Genomic DNA, 16,574 nt, shown 5'->3' with positions numbered 1-16,574 from the left:
CTCTGATTCACCTAGCAGGGCAAAGCTAGATTCTGGGATGTGTACCTGTGATCCACTGGCATGGAAAAAAACAAAGCTTCTTTCATAAACTGTATGCTAACTCAGACACTGTGCACCAAGTAGAAAAACAACAGGGTGTGAAAAACAAGACACAAAATGGGTAACGAGACTAGAACTGCAAGTCAATGTGAGCTACTGAAAGAATTTTCAAAATTGAACACTTTTGCTCTCCTCTCATTTCAGATGCTGCACAACAAACATGTCATGGTCCGTGTGGGAGGAGGATGGGAAACTTTCGCAGGGTATTTGTTGAAACACGACCCCTGCCGGATGCTGCAGATTTCCCGTGTGGATGGCAAAACGTCCCCCATCCAGAGCAAATCTCCAACCCTTAAGGACATGAATCCGGATAATTACCTGGTGGTCTCTGCCAATTACAAGGCTAAGAAGGAGATTAAATGAAACTAGTTGGTTACTGCAAGGGGACTCTCATAATGGCCTGTATCCACCTCTTCAGTGTAGTCAGTTTAGTTCACATGCTTTGAAAATTACTTTGGAAAAAGGTGTGACAGAAAAATGTCATCATATTGAAAAATGTGCAAAGAGTAGCACTATTTATTGTAATGCTTCTGTAGAAAATGACCAATGAAAAGAAATTCTAAACTCAGATTTCAATTAGACAACTAGGCCAATTATTACTTTTCAATATGTGAACATAGGATTTAGAACACAGTTAGTATGTTAGAAATACAATTCTAGCTAGAGATAAAAACTGTTATTAGAAGAACATATTTAGCATTTACAGATAAGAAAACAGAAAGTGCCTGCTTTATGTCTACAGAGTGAAAGCACCCCAGACATTTTATAACGGCACGATTTTTAAGCTAATTTTTAAAAAATGACAATTAGTGTAACAATGTGCTACTAAAAATATCCAACAGCACTATAAATAAGTACAGAGAATTCACAACAGTAATACTTTCCTAGAAAGACCACTTCAGAAAAGTTTACATTCACTTGCAAGATGCCTTAGAAAGTTATCCCTTATCTATGACCAAATATCTGGGGTACTTTTGGAGGTTTTCAGCACACCCCTTAAGGTATCGCTTATGAATTGTTCTACACCTTCCTAAAACCATGGCTGTGTTGAGAATGATTTAGTGTAATTCACACACATAAGCTGACTTACATTTATACAGAGGGTGCCATAAAAAGGCATACACATTTTAAGAAAGGAATAAAACTATATTAAATTTGTAATACAATGAATGGCGCTGGCATTCATCTCTTGAGCGAACGTCATGCTACACATTGCTACCGCAATTCAATGCAATCTCGAAAAGTAATACATAGATAACATCTCTTAAATGTGTACATTTTTTGGCACCCCCAGTATTTTGACAGAGTAAATTGTACAGTCAAATGTTCATTGACTTCATGTTATTTTAAAGCATTTTCTTCTTAAAATATACCTTTAGTTAATCCTACTTTGCTATGCTGTCTAGTAAAGTAAATTCACTGTAGCTAATAATGTTACAGACTTATGTATACCCTTGTATACCTAGGACAAAGCTGTTTTGTACCAATAAACAGCAAAATATTGTCCTCACTGATTCAAGAATTAAAAAGACAAATTAAAAAAATTTTTACCTGTCTCTGTATCAATGTTTCATTCTGAAATACAGATAATAATCTTCAAATGGCATCTTTCCCTGAGAATTATAGGAAGAGTCAAATTATGGTTACCTCGTACTTCTTTACTTTGGGCAGCTGTGTGGTGGCAGTGTGTGTTCTCCTAAGTAGAGAGTGTAGATTTTATCATAGGTAGTCCCTTCCTTTATCATAGGAAGTCCCTATCCCTTAAGTGCTACCTTGAGTTTAAAAAGTATAGGCAGAGTTAATTTGTCATTTCCTCATTCTTCAACAACAACATTCACTTTCTTGCTCCAAAATATCAGGGAGTAGGTATCTCAATTTGTCACATGACTAATTTAGTCAAAGCATTTGCAATCTGTTACTTGGGAAGTGTTTAAACAACAGTGTAATTTGGTGGTGCTCGAAGTGGTGATAGTCATTTTTGGGGAAAAAAAGTTTTGCAGGAAATAAAATCACCTTGGAACAATGAATAATTGTAATATCCTAAAATGTAGATATTGAGCGATTTGATTTTCATGTTACCAATATTAACACTATTTCTCTGTATATGATCAGCAATATTTCCTCAAAACTTTCTCCTGTGCTTATTAAATTTTCTCTGGAAACATTTATATCTTTACTTTTTTCCCAATTATTGTTGACATTCAGTATTATATTAGATTCAGGTGTCCAGCCATATTTAAACATTCATATAACTTACACAGTGATACCCTGATTAGCAATCACTTGACACCATAGTTATTACAATATTATTGACTATATTCCCCATGCTGTATTTTACATCCCTGTGATTATTTTGTAACTGTCAATTTGTCCTTCTTATTCCTTTCACCTTTTTCACCCAGCCCCTCAAGCTTCCTCCCATCTGGCAAACATCAGTTTGTTCTCTGTATCTATGAGTTTGTTTCTGCTTTGTTTGATCATTTTTGTTTTTTAGATTTCACATATAAGTGGTATCATATGGTATTTGTCTTTCTCTGACTTATTTCACTTAGCATAATACCTGCTAGGTCCATTCATGCTGTTGCAAATGGTAAGATTTCATTCTTTTTTATGGCCAAGTAATATTCCATTGTATATTTGTACCACTTCTTTATTCAATCGTCTATCGATGGACACTTAGGTTGCTTCCATAGCTTGGCTATTGTAAATAAGGGTGCGATAAACATAGGGATGCATACGTCTTTTAGAATTAGTGTTTTGAAATTCTTCAGATAAATACCCAGAAGTGGGATTGATGGGTCATATGGTAGTGCTTTTAAGTTTTTGAGGAGCCTCCATACTACTTTCCAAGGTGGCTGCACCAATCTGTAATCCTACCAACAGTGGGAGAAAAGGGAAATTTTTCTCCACATCCTCACCAACATTTATTGTTTGTTGATTAATTGATAATAGCCATTCTAACAGGTATGAGGTGATATTGTGATTTTAATTTGCATTTCTCTGATGATTAGTGACACTGAACATCTTTTCACGTGTCTGTTGGCCATGTATACCCTCTTCAGAGAAATGTCTATTCAGTTCCTCTGCCCATTTTTTAATCGGATTTTTTGTCTTTTTGGTGTTAAGTTGTATGAGTTCCTTATATATTTTGGGTATTAACCCTTTATCTGATATGTCACTGGCAAATATCTTCTCCCATTCAGTATGTTGTCTTCGTTTTGTTGGTTTCCTTTGCTGTGCAAAATCTTTTGTTTGATGTAGTCCCATTTGTTTTGTTTGTTTCCCTTGCTTGAAGAGTCATATCCAAAAAAATATTAGAGAGTGTTTACTGCCTGTTTTCTTCTAGTTTTATGGTTTTGAGTCTTGCATTTAAGTCTTTAAATCCATTTTGAGTTTATTCTTGTATACAGTGTTACAAAGTGGTTTAGTTTACTTCTTTTGACATGTATCAATAGTTTTCCCAACACCATTTATTGAATAGACTGTCTTTACCCTCATTATATATTCTTGCCTCCTTTATCATAGATTAAATGACTATATAGGCATGGGTTTATTTCTAGGCTCTCTATTCTATTCCATTGATCTAAGTGTCTGTTTTTATATCAGTACCGTGCTGCCTTTTATGTTGTATAGTTTGATATCAGGTAACGTGATGCTTCCAACTTTGTTCTTCTTTCTCAAGATTGCTGTGGGTATTCGAGGTCTTTTGTAACTGGTTCCATATAAATTTTAGGATTGTTTGTTTTAGTTCTGTGAAAAATGCCATTGGTATTTTGATTGGGATTACATTAAATCTGCAGATTGCTTTGGGTAGTATGGGCATTTTAGCAATGTTAATTCTTCCTATCCATGAGCATAGTATATGCTTCCATTTATTTTTGTCTTCTTAAATTTCTTTCTTCAACGTCTTATAATTTTCCAAGTACAGGTGTTTTTACCTCCTTTGTTAAATTTATTCCTAGGTATTTTTTGATGCAATTGCAAGTGGGATTGTTTTCTTAATTTCTCTTTCTGATAGTTCGTTATTAGTGTATAAAAATGCAATTAACTTCTATTAATTTTGTATCCTGATACTTCACTGAATTCATGTGTCAGTTCTAACAGTTTTGGGGCATTCTTTAGGGTTCTCTCTATATAGTATCATATCACCTGATTTTAGTAATTAAAATTATTTTCTTTAATTTAGTTTTAAAAATGTCTAGGCTAACAAAAATAATACTAATCATTTCATCTATTTTATTAGTTTTCTATTCTGATGTAACAAATTACCAGCAAGTCAGTGGCTTAAACAACACACATTTATTATGTTATAGTGCTGTAGCTCCTACGTTTGAGATGGTCTCACTGGGCTAACAGCAAGATGTCAGCAGGACTGTGTTCCTTTCTGAGGAATCTAGGAGAGAATCTGTTTCTTTGCCTTTTTCACCTTCTAGAAGCTGTCTGATTTCCTTGGCTCACATCCTCCTTCTGTCTTCAAAGCCAGCTATAGAGTATCTCATTTCTTTACATTTCTTTAACCACAGGTTGGAAAAGTTCTCTCCTTTTAAGGATCCATATGATTAGATTTGGTCCACCTAGATAATCTCCCCATTTTAAGATCATTAACTGAATCATATCTACAAAATATCTTTTTCCACGTAATGGAACCTATTCCCAGGTTCCAGGGATGTGAACATCTTTTAGGGAGAGTGGCATTATTTCTGCCTATACCACATCTATGATGGTTATTTAAGTGTAAGAACATGATGGAAATTTACTTTGGGGTCTAGCTGGTAGCCCAATGGCAATGAAGTAGGGATATGGAATAATAGACCAAATGTAGATGGTTCTTCTCATTGACTCCTTAGTGAAAATTACTATGTTCTGTTTGCAAAATTGTTTTGGCTATTATAAATCTTGCAGTTCCATATAAATTTTAGGATCATCTTATTTCTCTGAAAAAGCTTGCTGGGATTTTGCATTAAATTTATGGATCAGTTGAGACTGCCATCTTGAGAATATTGAGTCTCCCAATTCATGAACATGCAATGGCTCACCATTTCTATTTGTTTCCCTAATTTCAGCAATGTTTTATAGTTTTTAGTTCAGATCTTTTACTTCTTTTGCTTTTTTCTAAGTATTGTTTTCTATTTGATGATACTATCATTGGAATCGTCTTAATTTCCAGATTGTTTATTGCTTTCACTTAGAAACAGAATTGACTCATTGATTGGGTATTCTGCAAACTTGCTAAACTCATTTATTAGTTCTACAAATTTTTGTATAGCTACTTAAGAATTTTCTACATGAGATACTTGGTACTTCTTTAAAAAGCTTTGAATGAAAGAAATGTAGAATGAAAAAAAGGGCAACTTAGGCATTAGGCAGAATGAAGAGTTTCTGATAACTCTTGGAGTTGTGACTTATGTGATGAAATAGATTTCAAAGAAATAGCCTAGAGAGAGCTGGTTTCTGAGCAAAACTAATTAATTGCATGTGAGATAAGTTTGAAGTACTTGCAAAAGATGGCTCAAGCCTGTTTTTATGACTGGATGACATTTAACTTGAAAATCCTCGTAAGTCTAGTATGGTGCTATAAAAAATAGACAATGTGGTTCTGGGTATAATAAAAGTATATCCAGGTCAAGTGATTTATGCATATTCAGTTCTTAGACACAATGATAATATTTAGATAATATTTGCAAGATGAAGCATACCTAGAAAAGAGAGAACAGGACAATAAAACGCGATGTCATATGAGAAATTTTAAGTGTTTGAGTTCTTTGGACACAAACTCCTCTGTGTCAAATTAGAATTTTTTAAAAGTCTGCTTTATGCACAAATACCTTGTGTCAGTGGCTTTTGAGAAAATCAAAACAGCCATGGTACCACATTTCAATCAATTTCTAGCACATGTAGTAGACATAGGAATTTGAGATGCTTGCTGAGAGATGTTAAAGGAATACACCTTAAAACTCAGGAGAGGCATGCATGTCTACTGACCTCTCATCTATTTATGCAGAAGTCATTATTCAAATCTAAAACTGACAAGAGTCACTTTTTTTTCTAAGGGCATAGCATAATTCTCATCAGAAAATAAACCAGTTGAACTGTTGGAGGAAAAAAGGAAAATTCAAGGTTTATGTCAATTCTCCGGGGGTACCTAGGATGATAGCTATAACCTTTATGATAGTATTGTTTCTGTAAGAAGACAGGACACTAATAATATCATTTCTCCTTCACAGTATTGGAAAAGAAACATGCCAACCTATAAATTCAGGGATTGTATGAACACACCAAACCACCTTTAGCTGTTGTTCTCATTAATCCCAAAGAACTGAAAGCGTTGCTGAGGTTTCCCTAACCAACCCAACTTCTAATTATTTAAGATGTAGTGAAGTAAAAAGTTTGTTAAACAGACACATCCAAAGTCAGTTTTTATATAGGAAAAATGTACATTTATATGCTTGTAAGGCAATACAAAATTTGTAACAAAAGCATGTGTGGGAAAACTATTAATTACATTCCAAACACAATACAGTGGAATGACAGTATCATATATAAATTGCAGTATGTTAACAAACAGGCTACGTAATCATGTATCTTTTTGTCACTTACCATATAGTTTGATGATTAGAAATAAAAAACAGTGATTTAAGCATTTTACATCTTAACATGGTAGTGTATGCATTTTACTGTTTCCTCTATATTTTAGTAATTTGGTTGGAGGGTTTGTTTGACATAAGCATTATTGCGTTTTCCTTTTAAAATGTTGAATTATGGTAAATTGGCTCCAAGTTAAGGATTTCATCAGGAATTGATTCATAACTGTATGAAGGATTTACCTGGATATATCTGCATATGTGTATGAATTTTTTTTTTTAAGTAGTCATTTACTGGTTTCCTATTAGGCATGTAGCCTCCCACTTCCCTTCCCCTTTCTAACATTATTCCTAACATTTAAGTATCACCCCTAAGCCCATGCATACCCATGTGGTTTTGGGGAAAGCGGATCACACCCATGGAAGTAGGTCACAGCTGGCTGAAGCAGCACGTCGTACTGTTCCCAGAAAGCAATATAGCAGCATAACCATGGTTCAACAGTAAATAAGCACAGTATTTGGATATAAACTGCTATTAGAATAGGGCATTATCCTCTAGATGGAAACCTCTTGTTTACACTAACCCAAGTGTAATTCTTTAAGATGTAGTACAGATAAAATTGTTCTTTCTGTATTAAAACAGAAGGAAGGATCTGTGCAAATCAAGGATGATATGCTCTGCTTCCATATCCATTCAGCTGTCAATGATTCTTTTTCCTTTCTGCCGTGGAAAAAATAATCATGTTCATAAAATCAAAACTTCATTTCTAAAATGCAACTCAATAATTTCACTATTCTTTATGAACAAAATACCACTAATCCTCTAAAGGATGAAGAAAATTGAGCCTACCTGTATGTTTTGTGTGGATATCATAGAATATTTTATGCCATAAAAGAAAAGGTAATTTTTCCAATGAAAAGTCAAGAGACCTGTACTGTAGTGCTAACTCTTTAAAATTAACATGTACGATATATTACAATATAATACAAATATTGTGGGATGGATGACTGAGATAGTGGCTCAGTTTCCTTTCTGTACATCATTGAGCTGGTCTATTTAACTTAGTCCTTGTTGGCACTTAGTATCTGCAAATTCTAACTGAGGGTTCAGATGATAGCCTTGCCATCCAAGAGAGTTAGGAATAATACCAGCTAATTAAAAAATATAGCAATTCTTCTATTTTAGCTTATTATATGTTAAAAAGAAAAATTCAAAAAACAAAAATGCTATATAAAACTCATGTTAGTAACAAACAAAAATCTACAAAATCTGACTATGCAACATACAGAATTACCTTAGCAATATTTCTATGTTTAAAGTAGTTCTTTTTAAATACAGTACCTACATACTTGCCTTGGCAATTTCACATCTGTATAAATCCTATGACCATTTCTTAATAAATACAAAAGAATAAATATGAAATTTGGATAAATATATTACCACTCAGTATAACCCACTCAGATTCTTAGTTTAACTCATTTAATTACTACAAAGATCTTCACAGAGCTGAATCTGACATTATATAACAGCACACCACTGCCCTCTGATGGTACCACTAATACATAATTTTAAATTCAGCAAACAAGCAAAAAAAAAAAACAACACAAATTATTGTAATGTAAAAACACAGTATGTAAATTTATAAGCAACATAAATAGAAAATAAATTAGGAGAAATTCAGTATTTTCTACAAATACTCATTACTTAGTATGTTATAAAAATGTACAGTGATCATTCATACAAGCCCTTCAAAAGATTTTTCAAGAATTTCCCTGATGGTCAGTTTAAAGGCACTAAGTCCGTAAGTTTAAGCAAAGGTCTTCATACCTAATGAAATAAAAGGAGATAAAGGCTAAGCAGCACAACTATAAATAGCTAGATCACTTTAGAAAGGAGGGAAAATTATATTGCAAATTTCAATATTTGAGCTGCATGCAGAAACCTTACATGCAATGTATATATATTCACTACTTAGGTGCGTGTTTTAACTACTCAAAGTGGCAAATTACCTACTACCTGCAGATAAGCAAATGTAGGAAAATAAATATTTAATGAAAGTTCTGACCATTTTTTTAAAATCTGAAAATCAAAAGCATTTTCAGTATTTCAATACTGAAAAAGCACTGCATTTAAGGACACTAAAATTACAGTCTGAATCTTCATTTATTGAAAAAGAAGAAAAATCGAGCACGTCCCCTTGATTGCAGATATTAGTTATTGGCAGTAGACTCTCACTCATATGATCCTTTATGAAACTGTCCACTAGGAAATAAAAATATACATAGAAAAGTAAATGTTCTTTAAACTTACATAACAATATTCCAAATGAACAAACAAGCAAAGACAGGAATGTGGGATATGCAAAACAAAACTGATTTTTGTGAATAGCAGCGATTAGTAAAATTTTACATTACAGTACGAGTTTGAAGTAAAGATATATGATGGTTTAAAAATACAAAGTGAAACAAAATATCTGGTCAGATTAATGGATAGCTGAATCCAAAATATTCAATAATCACTATAGGAAAACAAACCACCACCAAACAAAAACAACAAAATTACAAAGTGAAAATCAAGGAATTCTTATTTGAGGCAGGAAGTCAAGAAATAGCAGAAATTATTAAATAATGGTTTGGAAGTCTTTTCCTTGCTTGAGTTGAGAAACTAATCCATTTGTTGTTCTGTTTAATCAAGTCTATTAAAACTGCAGTAAGTTCTGAAAGAGCCACTGGGATAGGACAGAGATATTTTCAGTCTATTGAGTAGTGTTTTCAAGTACATCCAAGGAATATCCCAAATAATATTATTTTATTTATAAAGTAATATATTACTTTATTTATAAATATCTATTTAAATATAGATATATGTCATATATATGATATATACACATAAATATAAATATCTGTATTTAAATAAAGTTTTAAAAAATAAGGTTTAGTCTAAGTAAACTTGTTTATTGTAAAACTTCTTAGAGACTTGAACATTGTGTCCTTTTTAATCTCTCAGAAAGGGATGTGGTATACAATATTCAGGATTTAATTTTTATTTTTTACCATGGGACTCTATTTTCCACAATATATCTCTTATGACCAGTGTTAAAAACACTAGAGCAGTGATTCTCAATCTGATTTGACATTAGATTACCTTGGGGAGCATAAAAGGTACCACTGGCTATGTCCTACTCTCAGAGATTCCAACTGTATGAGCTAAGGCCCAAGGTTCAGCCTTCTCTGAAAGCTCCTTGAAACTCTAATGTGCAGCCAGGGCTGACAGTTAGTGCACCAGAGAGGTCTCCCATTACTCTGTTGTACCAGTTTATCCTATACTAATGTTAGTTTGCATCCTGATGCCATCATCACCTTGACTTAAGATAAAGCTGCCTTTTCAGAAGACAGTAATACCAATGCTAATTATCCTGAGAAGAGGCAGAGGTAGTCAGGAGAGGAATATGTAGAGGGCACCAAGACTGGGAAAAGACATGATTTTCTCATACTATGGAGTCTGGTTATAGCAGGAATAACCCAGCTGCACTATAGGCCATGCCCGGCCAGCCTGTAGAACAGGCCTGACAACAGCCCTTAAAGAATCCTAGGCCAGGGGGTTGAGAATTAAAGTTATCCTCTGCCTTTTATTTCCCCTTCTGTTTTCCCTGAGATGCCAACATTTTATTTTGAACTTAACTGTATGCTCTTGATGAGCCATGCAGGTGGTCAAGGGGAAAGCAGCGTGTCCCTTACAGCCAGTGTGTTGGAGTGGTAGAAGTGATTGAGACTATTCAGAGGGAAAATGACACAATGGTAACAGCAGTGGTTTATGAAAGTGAGCCAGTCTTATTGGGAACATCCCCCCATACTGTCCAGCTTGATGGCCTTGAGGGTTATTTTTATTAAGGGAGCCAGGAAGATTTCCTGTAAGAATAGTATACAAAGAAAGAAAGGTACTAAATTTAACTTTGGGATGTTTTTCATTTTGAGTACTTGTGAGGGGACCAGACGTAATATATACACAGATAAATCTTATCTCTATGTGATATTCCTGAGCATTACCTCTGCTCAGGATGTTCCTCAACTGCCTGCCCTACAAATTAGGAATATGTATACATGTATGTATTTATAGTACAGCTATGAGAGCAAACGTCAAACTGAACTGAGAAGACAGTGCATCGGCTAAACAAGTGCTCATAAACCATTGACAAGCTGAGTATAACTGACTGAAATTCAAATATACTTACTTGAGAAATGTCATTTCCTTTAAAAATGGACCAAAGAATAAATCCTTAGTATCTGAACCATTATTTTCCTGAGTTTAACACGTAAAATAAAACGTTTATAGTCCCATTAGACTGTCAAGATCCCTGAGTTCAAGGACCTTATTTAATTTGTCCACCACTCTATTTCCAGCGTCAAGAGCTGCAATTGCTACATTGGGAGGCGCATGTGTCACACTCACCCCTGTATACCCAAATTAACATTTACATAACTATGATAACGAGTGACAATGGAAAGCTCAAAAATATCAAATCTTTCAGTAAAAAAAAAAAAGTAGGCTATAAAGACAAATTTATAGAGTAATCCAATTTAATAAGATTGATGTATAAATGAAGATGAGAAATGATGCCTGTTAAAATGCAGCTGAATTTGGGTGATTTTCACTTTCTTTATACTCTTCCAGAATGTTTCAGTTTTCTACACAGTTAAGATTAGTATTAATTATATAAAGCATTAAGATATAGCATTTAATATAATCAGGAAAATTTATTTTCATTTTGGGAAAGGAAACATATTCCAATGTACAATGTCCAAATAAAATGATACTTCTTCCAATCTATATTACTCATGCTTTTAAATTAATTAAAATTGTTCTGAAAATCCACTTCAAGATGAAATTATTAAATGGACTGCTAATTTTTACTAGGTTGATGCAAAAGTAACTGCGGTTTTTGCAATTATTTTTAACCTTTTAAACCACAATTACTTTTGCACCAACCTAATAAAAATTCCAGGTAAGCTTAAATATTATATACATTTTAATACTTACTCTAAGTCCACCTTCTGGTGGGGGCCCAGACGTAGCAATTTGTTTTTCTATTTTTTCCTTTTTCTTTCTCTTTCCTTCCACAGACTGAACATCCAAAATGCCCCGAGATGCAGCCTTTAAGAGATGTTATCAGGGGTACAAAACAGTAAAAATGAGTATCTAAAAGGTTTTTGTTTTTTGTTTTTTTTTTTGCTTTTTAGGTTTTTCTTTGGAGGTGGGGGAGGGTTGGTCTCTTTTTGGTAAAAAAGAATTAAACTATTTCTATAAATTATTTACATAAAACCTATTATCATTTTTTCATTGGGTATTTTGCAACCATAAACATTTTCCTTCTAAACCTACTTCATATCTCTCAGTGTTTTATAAGGCATGGTCATTTTATACTAAGGAAGAAAGTTATTAAAGGGGCATCTCACATTACAGAAGATATCTGTATAGTCCTTTTCATAAATTAAATGATATAAATGCATTAATGTAATTTATAGAAACAGATCATTTTGAAAAAAATGATTACATTGAAATACAAATGTATAGGATAATCAGATACCATTTAGTTAGAGAATACTTCATAGACATCTCTCAAGAATAAAATACAAAGTTAATTATCTAAGTAGGCAGAATTTTATATTTATTCTCACCTCCTTCTGTCTTCTCTCTGCAGCCTCTGCAAGCTTTGCTCTTTTCTCTTCCTAAGGAAAATGTGTAAAAAATATAGTTTAAAATAAAACTAAATATTATCATAGATAATTTATTAAGACACATCTATATCTTATAGGTAATATAACAGTTTACAAAAATATTTAGTAACTAACACAAAATGTCTCACTAAAACTGCCCGTATGTACAATATTTATGAAAGAATCAACTTTCTGAATTTCATTCTCGCGATTAATCAATATCCCTTCAAATAAATACACGCTAAGACATAATATAGATTTTATGTCATATATTATATGACATATATTATATATGTGTATATAATATACATTATGTATACACAGGTTGACCTATAAATAATCTATTTTCTTTTTTTTTTTAAAAAGGTATTATGAACAAGTCAGGACAATAATAAAACAAATCTAATTTATTAATACAAGGCGGGAAATACATGGTTTGGTACTGCCAGTTATAAAGAAGTTCGAAGTAGGTTGGTGTTTTCAGGAAAGGTTCATAAATGAAGTGGGTGAATCTCATTGTAGAGAATAGGAAGGATGGTAGGAAATTTATGAGGTACTGTTCCATGTTGGGAAACAGTGAATATTATTTTTTATATCAATTAATTATATTATTTATTATATATATAATATAATTATTTATTATATATAATATAATGTATTAATTATAAAATCTTTAAGTATATAAGACAGTGAGTAACATTTTCTTGGGAGCTTTGTTAATTCCCTTGTTTTCCATATCACAATACATATTTATTCATTCATTCATTGCAAAAATACAGTATTTACTAAACACATATCACACCTCAGAAACCTTTCTGGGTGTTGAGGATACAATAGTGAAAAAACACAAATGGTTCCACCCAAATGAAACTTAAATTCCAATAAGGGCACCCAGTCAAATATAATCAAGTAAGTATGTGTCTGTCAGACAGTAATAAGTGCTTTGGGGAAATATAAAGAAGCAGATGGTAGACAAGAAATGGAAGCATGGGTAGGTGGTATAGTGAGGGATCTATTTTATTTAGGGTGGTCAAGAAAAACCTCATTGACCAAGTGACATTCAAGTAGTGAGCCATGTGGTTATCTTTGGGGGTGGGGGGAGGGCTTAACAAATGCTGACAGATGGGGATTTTATCAGCAGCCAGATAAAATTAACAACATTTAAAAACAACGGTAGCAAGAAAAGCACGATGAACTTTCTGGTACCAACTTCCAGGTCATTTTTAGTACCTAAAATCATATAGCTGAAGAGTTCATGTACTTCCCTAAATAATTACTTTCAACGAATTTTTAGCTAGATAGGAGAGGAGAGAGGAATTTAGGTTTTCTGCTATCAAGTCCCTGTAAGGACTACTAATGTAAAGATACTGTTTACAACAGAAAACTACAAAGTATAAATGTGCCACAAACCACCTAAATTTGAATTTCAGCCAAACACCGAATAATTTCTAGTATAAGTATGTCCCAATATTACATCAATCTATTTTGAAAATGTATTCCTTGTTTACCTGAAAATTCCAATTTAACGGGGTGTGCTGTATTTTTATCTGCTGAATATGGCAGCGTTACCAATTGTATGCTCTGTACTACATAAAATAGGCCTTTTCTTTTTTTAAAAAAGGAAGAACTTAGAAGAAAAACACTAAAGGGAAATCATTCATACAACATCCAATAAAACTCAGGAGTATCCGGGACTTTATCGAACACCTTCTTTAAACACCTGGTACAGACACAGGAAAATACACGTCTCTTACAACCTTCAACACTTCATTTCACGCAGAAAGAGGAATTTCTTTCTGTACCCTAACTGCCATCTACCGCATCTTCAAGAATGGCCCCTACACCGCACCGTCGGCGCACGCCTGCGTCCTACGAACTTTAAATTTTGCCCAAGTCAATGCAAGCGAGAAAGACCCCGGGGCCGCCCTCGGACAATTCTGGGTAACCAAAGTGGGGAGACCGGAAGGCGGCGGCCGGGTCCCGCCAGCAGGATCCCAACGTCCTTCGGGGCGCGACCACACGTCTTAACCACCAGGGACCCAGCGGCCGGCTCCCAGGCCCGCGCCACCGCTTCCAACCTCCCGCTCAGGTGCCCGCGGCTCGGGGCCTCCCTCCCGGGAACAGGTGCGCGCGGCGCGGGCCGGCGGACGCGGAGACGCGGGAACGCGGCCTTACTCACCGGGTCCGGCGAGGGAGGCGTGGACTCCCCGGGACAGGGAAAACACAGCCCCATCGGGAGAGCAGCTGAGCGTCCCTCCCGCCCCAGACGGGTAAGTGCGAACAGCGCGGTCACACCCGCGTCCCAGATCGGCCGCGCTCGCCCGGTTCCCACCCCTACCGAGCGGCTCGGCTCCGCCCACTGCTGCGACGCACCCTCTTCTTGCGTCTCCGCCCCACCCCTGTAGCCCGCCCCCGTCCCCTGAGGCAACTCCCCACCCCCTCCATTGGCCCCGCCCCGCGAGTGCCAGGAGCTTGGGACTGGGTGGAGGTGCAGGGAGAGAGAGGCACGCCGCGGGCAGCAGGCAGGAATAGGATGGAAGAACTTGCTTCGTGGCTTCCCGTGCCTGGCCATTTATAAATGAGTTACACAGCTCTGGATAGTGTGTTACTTCTCTTGTGAGATGAGACTCTGACCTCCAAGAAATTAAAGTTTAGTTGAATTGAACTTGCCGAAATTGCAAATTGACTTAAGCACCATTTCTGCCTTCTAAGTGACTATCGGCATTATTCCAGTTGAGAGCAGAAGGTGAAATCCTTCGCTTTGTTTTTAAAAGCTAGCCCCCTGAATGTGGCATTAGTTGAGATGCCCATTGGTTTCTGGTGTTTTGGATTCACATATCCCTACGTGGGTAGGAATATAGGTTGATCTATTCGGAAATATTTTAATTGAATGCTTTTCAAATTTTAATAGGCATAAAAATCACCTGGGCATTTAGTTAAAATGCAGTTTATGATTTAATAAGTTTAGGGTGAAATCTGAGATTCATTTCTAGTAAGATTCTGGGTAAGGCTGAAATTGCTGATCTCAACACAACTGCTTTTTAAAATTTTTTTTCTTATATTAGTTTTTCTTCTTGGAATATCTTCAAACATTACAAAAAGGTAGGATGTAAAATGACAAGTGAACTCCTCAGAAATCACTGTTATATGGCTTCGGGTCTTATGTTTAAGTCTTTAATCCATTTTAAGTTAATTTTTGTGAACTGTAAGATTGGAGTCCAATGTCATTCTTCTGCATGTTCCTATCCAGTTTTCCCAACACCATTTATTGAAGAATTATCCTTTCTCCATTGGATGTTCTTGGCTCCCTGGTCAAATAGTAGTGGGCTTTATATGCATGGCTTTATTTCTGGGCTCTTGATTCTGTTCCATTGGTTTTTGTGTCTATGTTTATGCTAGAACCATTTTTATGCCTTTTGATTACTATAACTTTGTAATATAGTTTGAAGTCAGGAAGTGTGATGCCTCCAGCTTTGTACTTTTTTTCTCAAGATTGCGTTGGCTATTTGGGGTATTTTGTGGTTTCATACAAATTTAGGATTCTTCTATTTTTGTGAAAAATGCCGTTGGAATTTTGATAGGAATTACATTGAATCTGTTGATTGCTTTGGATAGTGAGAGCATTTTAACAATATTAATTCTTTTGAACCATCAACACGAACGATCATTCCATTTATTTGTGCCCAAAGAAAACGCTGATTTGCATTTTGTACGTATAGATTGACTATATTTTATAGTGTTTCACATAAATGGGGTCATATGTACTTCTTTTTTGTTTTGTTTTTTCTTCAACATAAAGTTTTAAAATTCATTCATGTTGTTGTGTGCATGTTTTCTCAATAATATTCAATTTTTATAGGTGTACCTCATTTTAAAAATGAATTTACCTATCCATGGACATTGGGCTGTTTGCGTTTTGAGGCTATTGTGAACAAAGCTCTGAATAAATATGTGGGTACAAGTCTTTGTGTGAATCAGTTTATTTCTCTTTAGTGAACACCTAAGAGTGGAATTACTGGGTCATATTTCACATGTATGGAAAACTGTTAAGAATTTTTTTAAGGTAAAGTGCTTATGCCATTTCATTCATATCAGCGATGTAAGAAAGTACCAGTTATTTCTCATCCTAGCCAACGGTTGGTACGATTAATCTTTTCAGTTTTACCAATTCAAATGAAT

The 16,574-nt window shown here is 34.9% G+C and overlaps 2 protein-coding genes across 7 annotated transcripts in view; one reads left to right on the top strand and one right to left on the bottom strand.

Moving 5' to 3' along the window:
• The window catches only part of GAS2 (growth arrest specific 2), a 132,604-nt gene extending 131,396 nt beyond the window's left edge, over positions 1-1,208 (top strand). For all 6 annotated transcript variants that reach the window (XM_033120957.1, XM_033120958.1, XM_033120953.1 and 3 more), the window contains one exon: positions 244-1,208. In XM_033120957.1, coding sequence (XP_032976848.1) covers positions 244-462 — 219 coding nt within the window. In that variant the 3' untranslated portion in view covers positions 463-1,208. The remainder of the gene's footprint in view (positions 1-243) is intronic.
• A 3,827-nt stretch (positions 1,209-5,035) lies between these two features.
• Positions 5,036-14,795, bottom strand: SVIP (small VCP interacting protein). The gene is made up of 4 exons (XM_033121851.1): positions 14,575-14,795; positions 12,357-12,407; positions 11,719-11,832; positions 5,036-8,943 (listed from the first exon to the last, which is right to left on the bottom strand). Exons 1-4 carry the CDS (start codon positions 14,626-14,628, stop codon positions 8,929-8,931), a joined length of 234 nt encoding a protein of 77 aa, XP_032977742.1. The 5' UTR covers positions 14,629-14,795; the 3' UTR covers positions 5,036-8,928.
• Positions 14,796-16,574: the final 1,779 nt, after the last annotated feature.

This window comes from Rhinolophus ferrumequinum, chromosome 11 (assembly GCF_004115265.2).
Source record: "Rhinolophus ferrumequinum isolate MPI-CBG mRhiFer1 chromosome 11, mRhiFer1_v1.p, whole genome shotgun sequence".
Classification (NCBI taxonomy): domain Eukaryota; kingdom Metazoa; phylum Chordata; class Mammalia; order Chiroptera; family Rhinolophidae; genus Rhinolophus; species Rhinolophus ferrumequinum.
This window is presented reverse-complemented; position numbering and strand designations above follow the sequence as displayed.

Excerpts from the sequence above, each read along its gene's own strand:
- SVIP (XM_033121851.1), bottom strand. The coding sequence starts at position 14,628 with ATGGGGCTGTGTTTTCCCTGTCCCGGGGAGTCCACGCCTCCCTCGCCG. Across the intron at positions 12,408-14,574 it reads CGCCTCCCTCGCCGGACCCG|GAAGAGAAAAGAGCAAAGCT; the intron begins GTGAGTAAGGCC and ends CATTTTCCTTAG. Across the intron at positions 11,833-12,356 it reads CAGAGAGAAGACAGAAGGAG|GCTGCATCTCGGGGCATTTT; the intron begins GTGAGAATAAAT and ends CATCTCTTAAAG.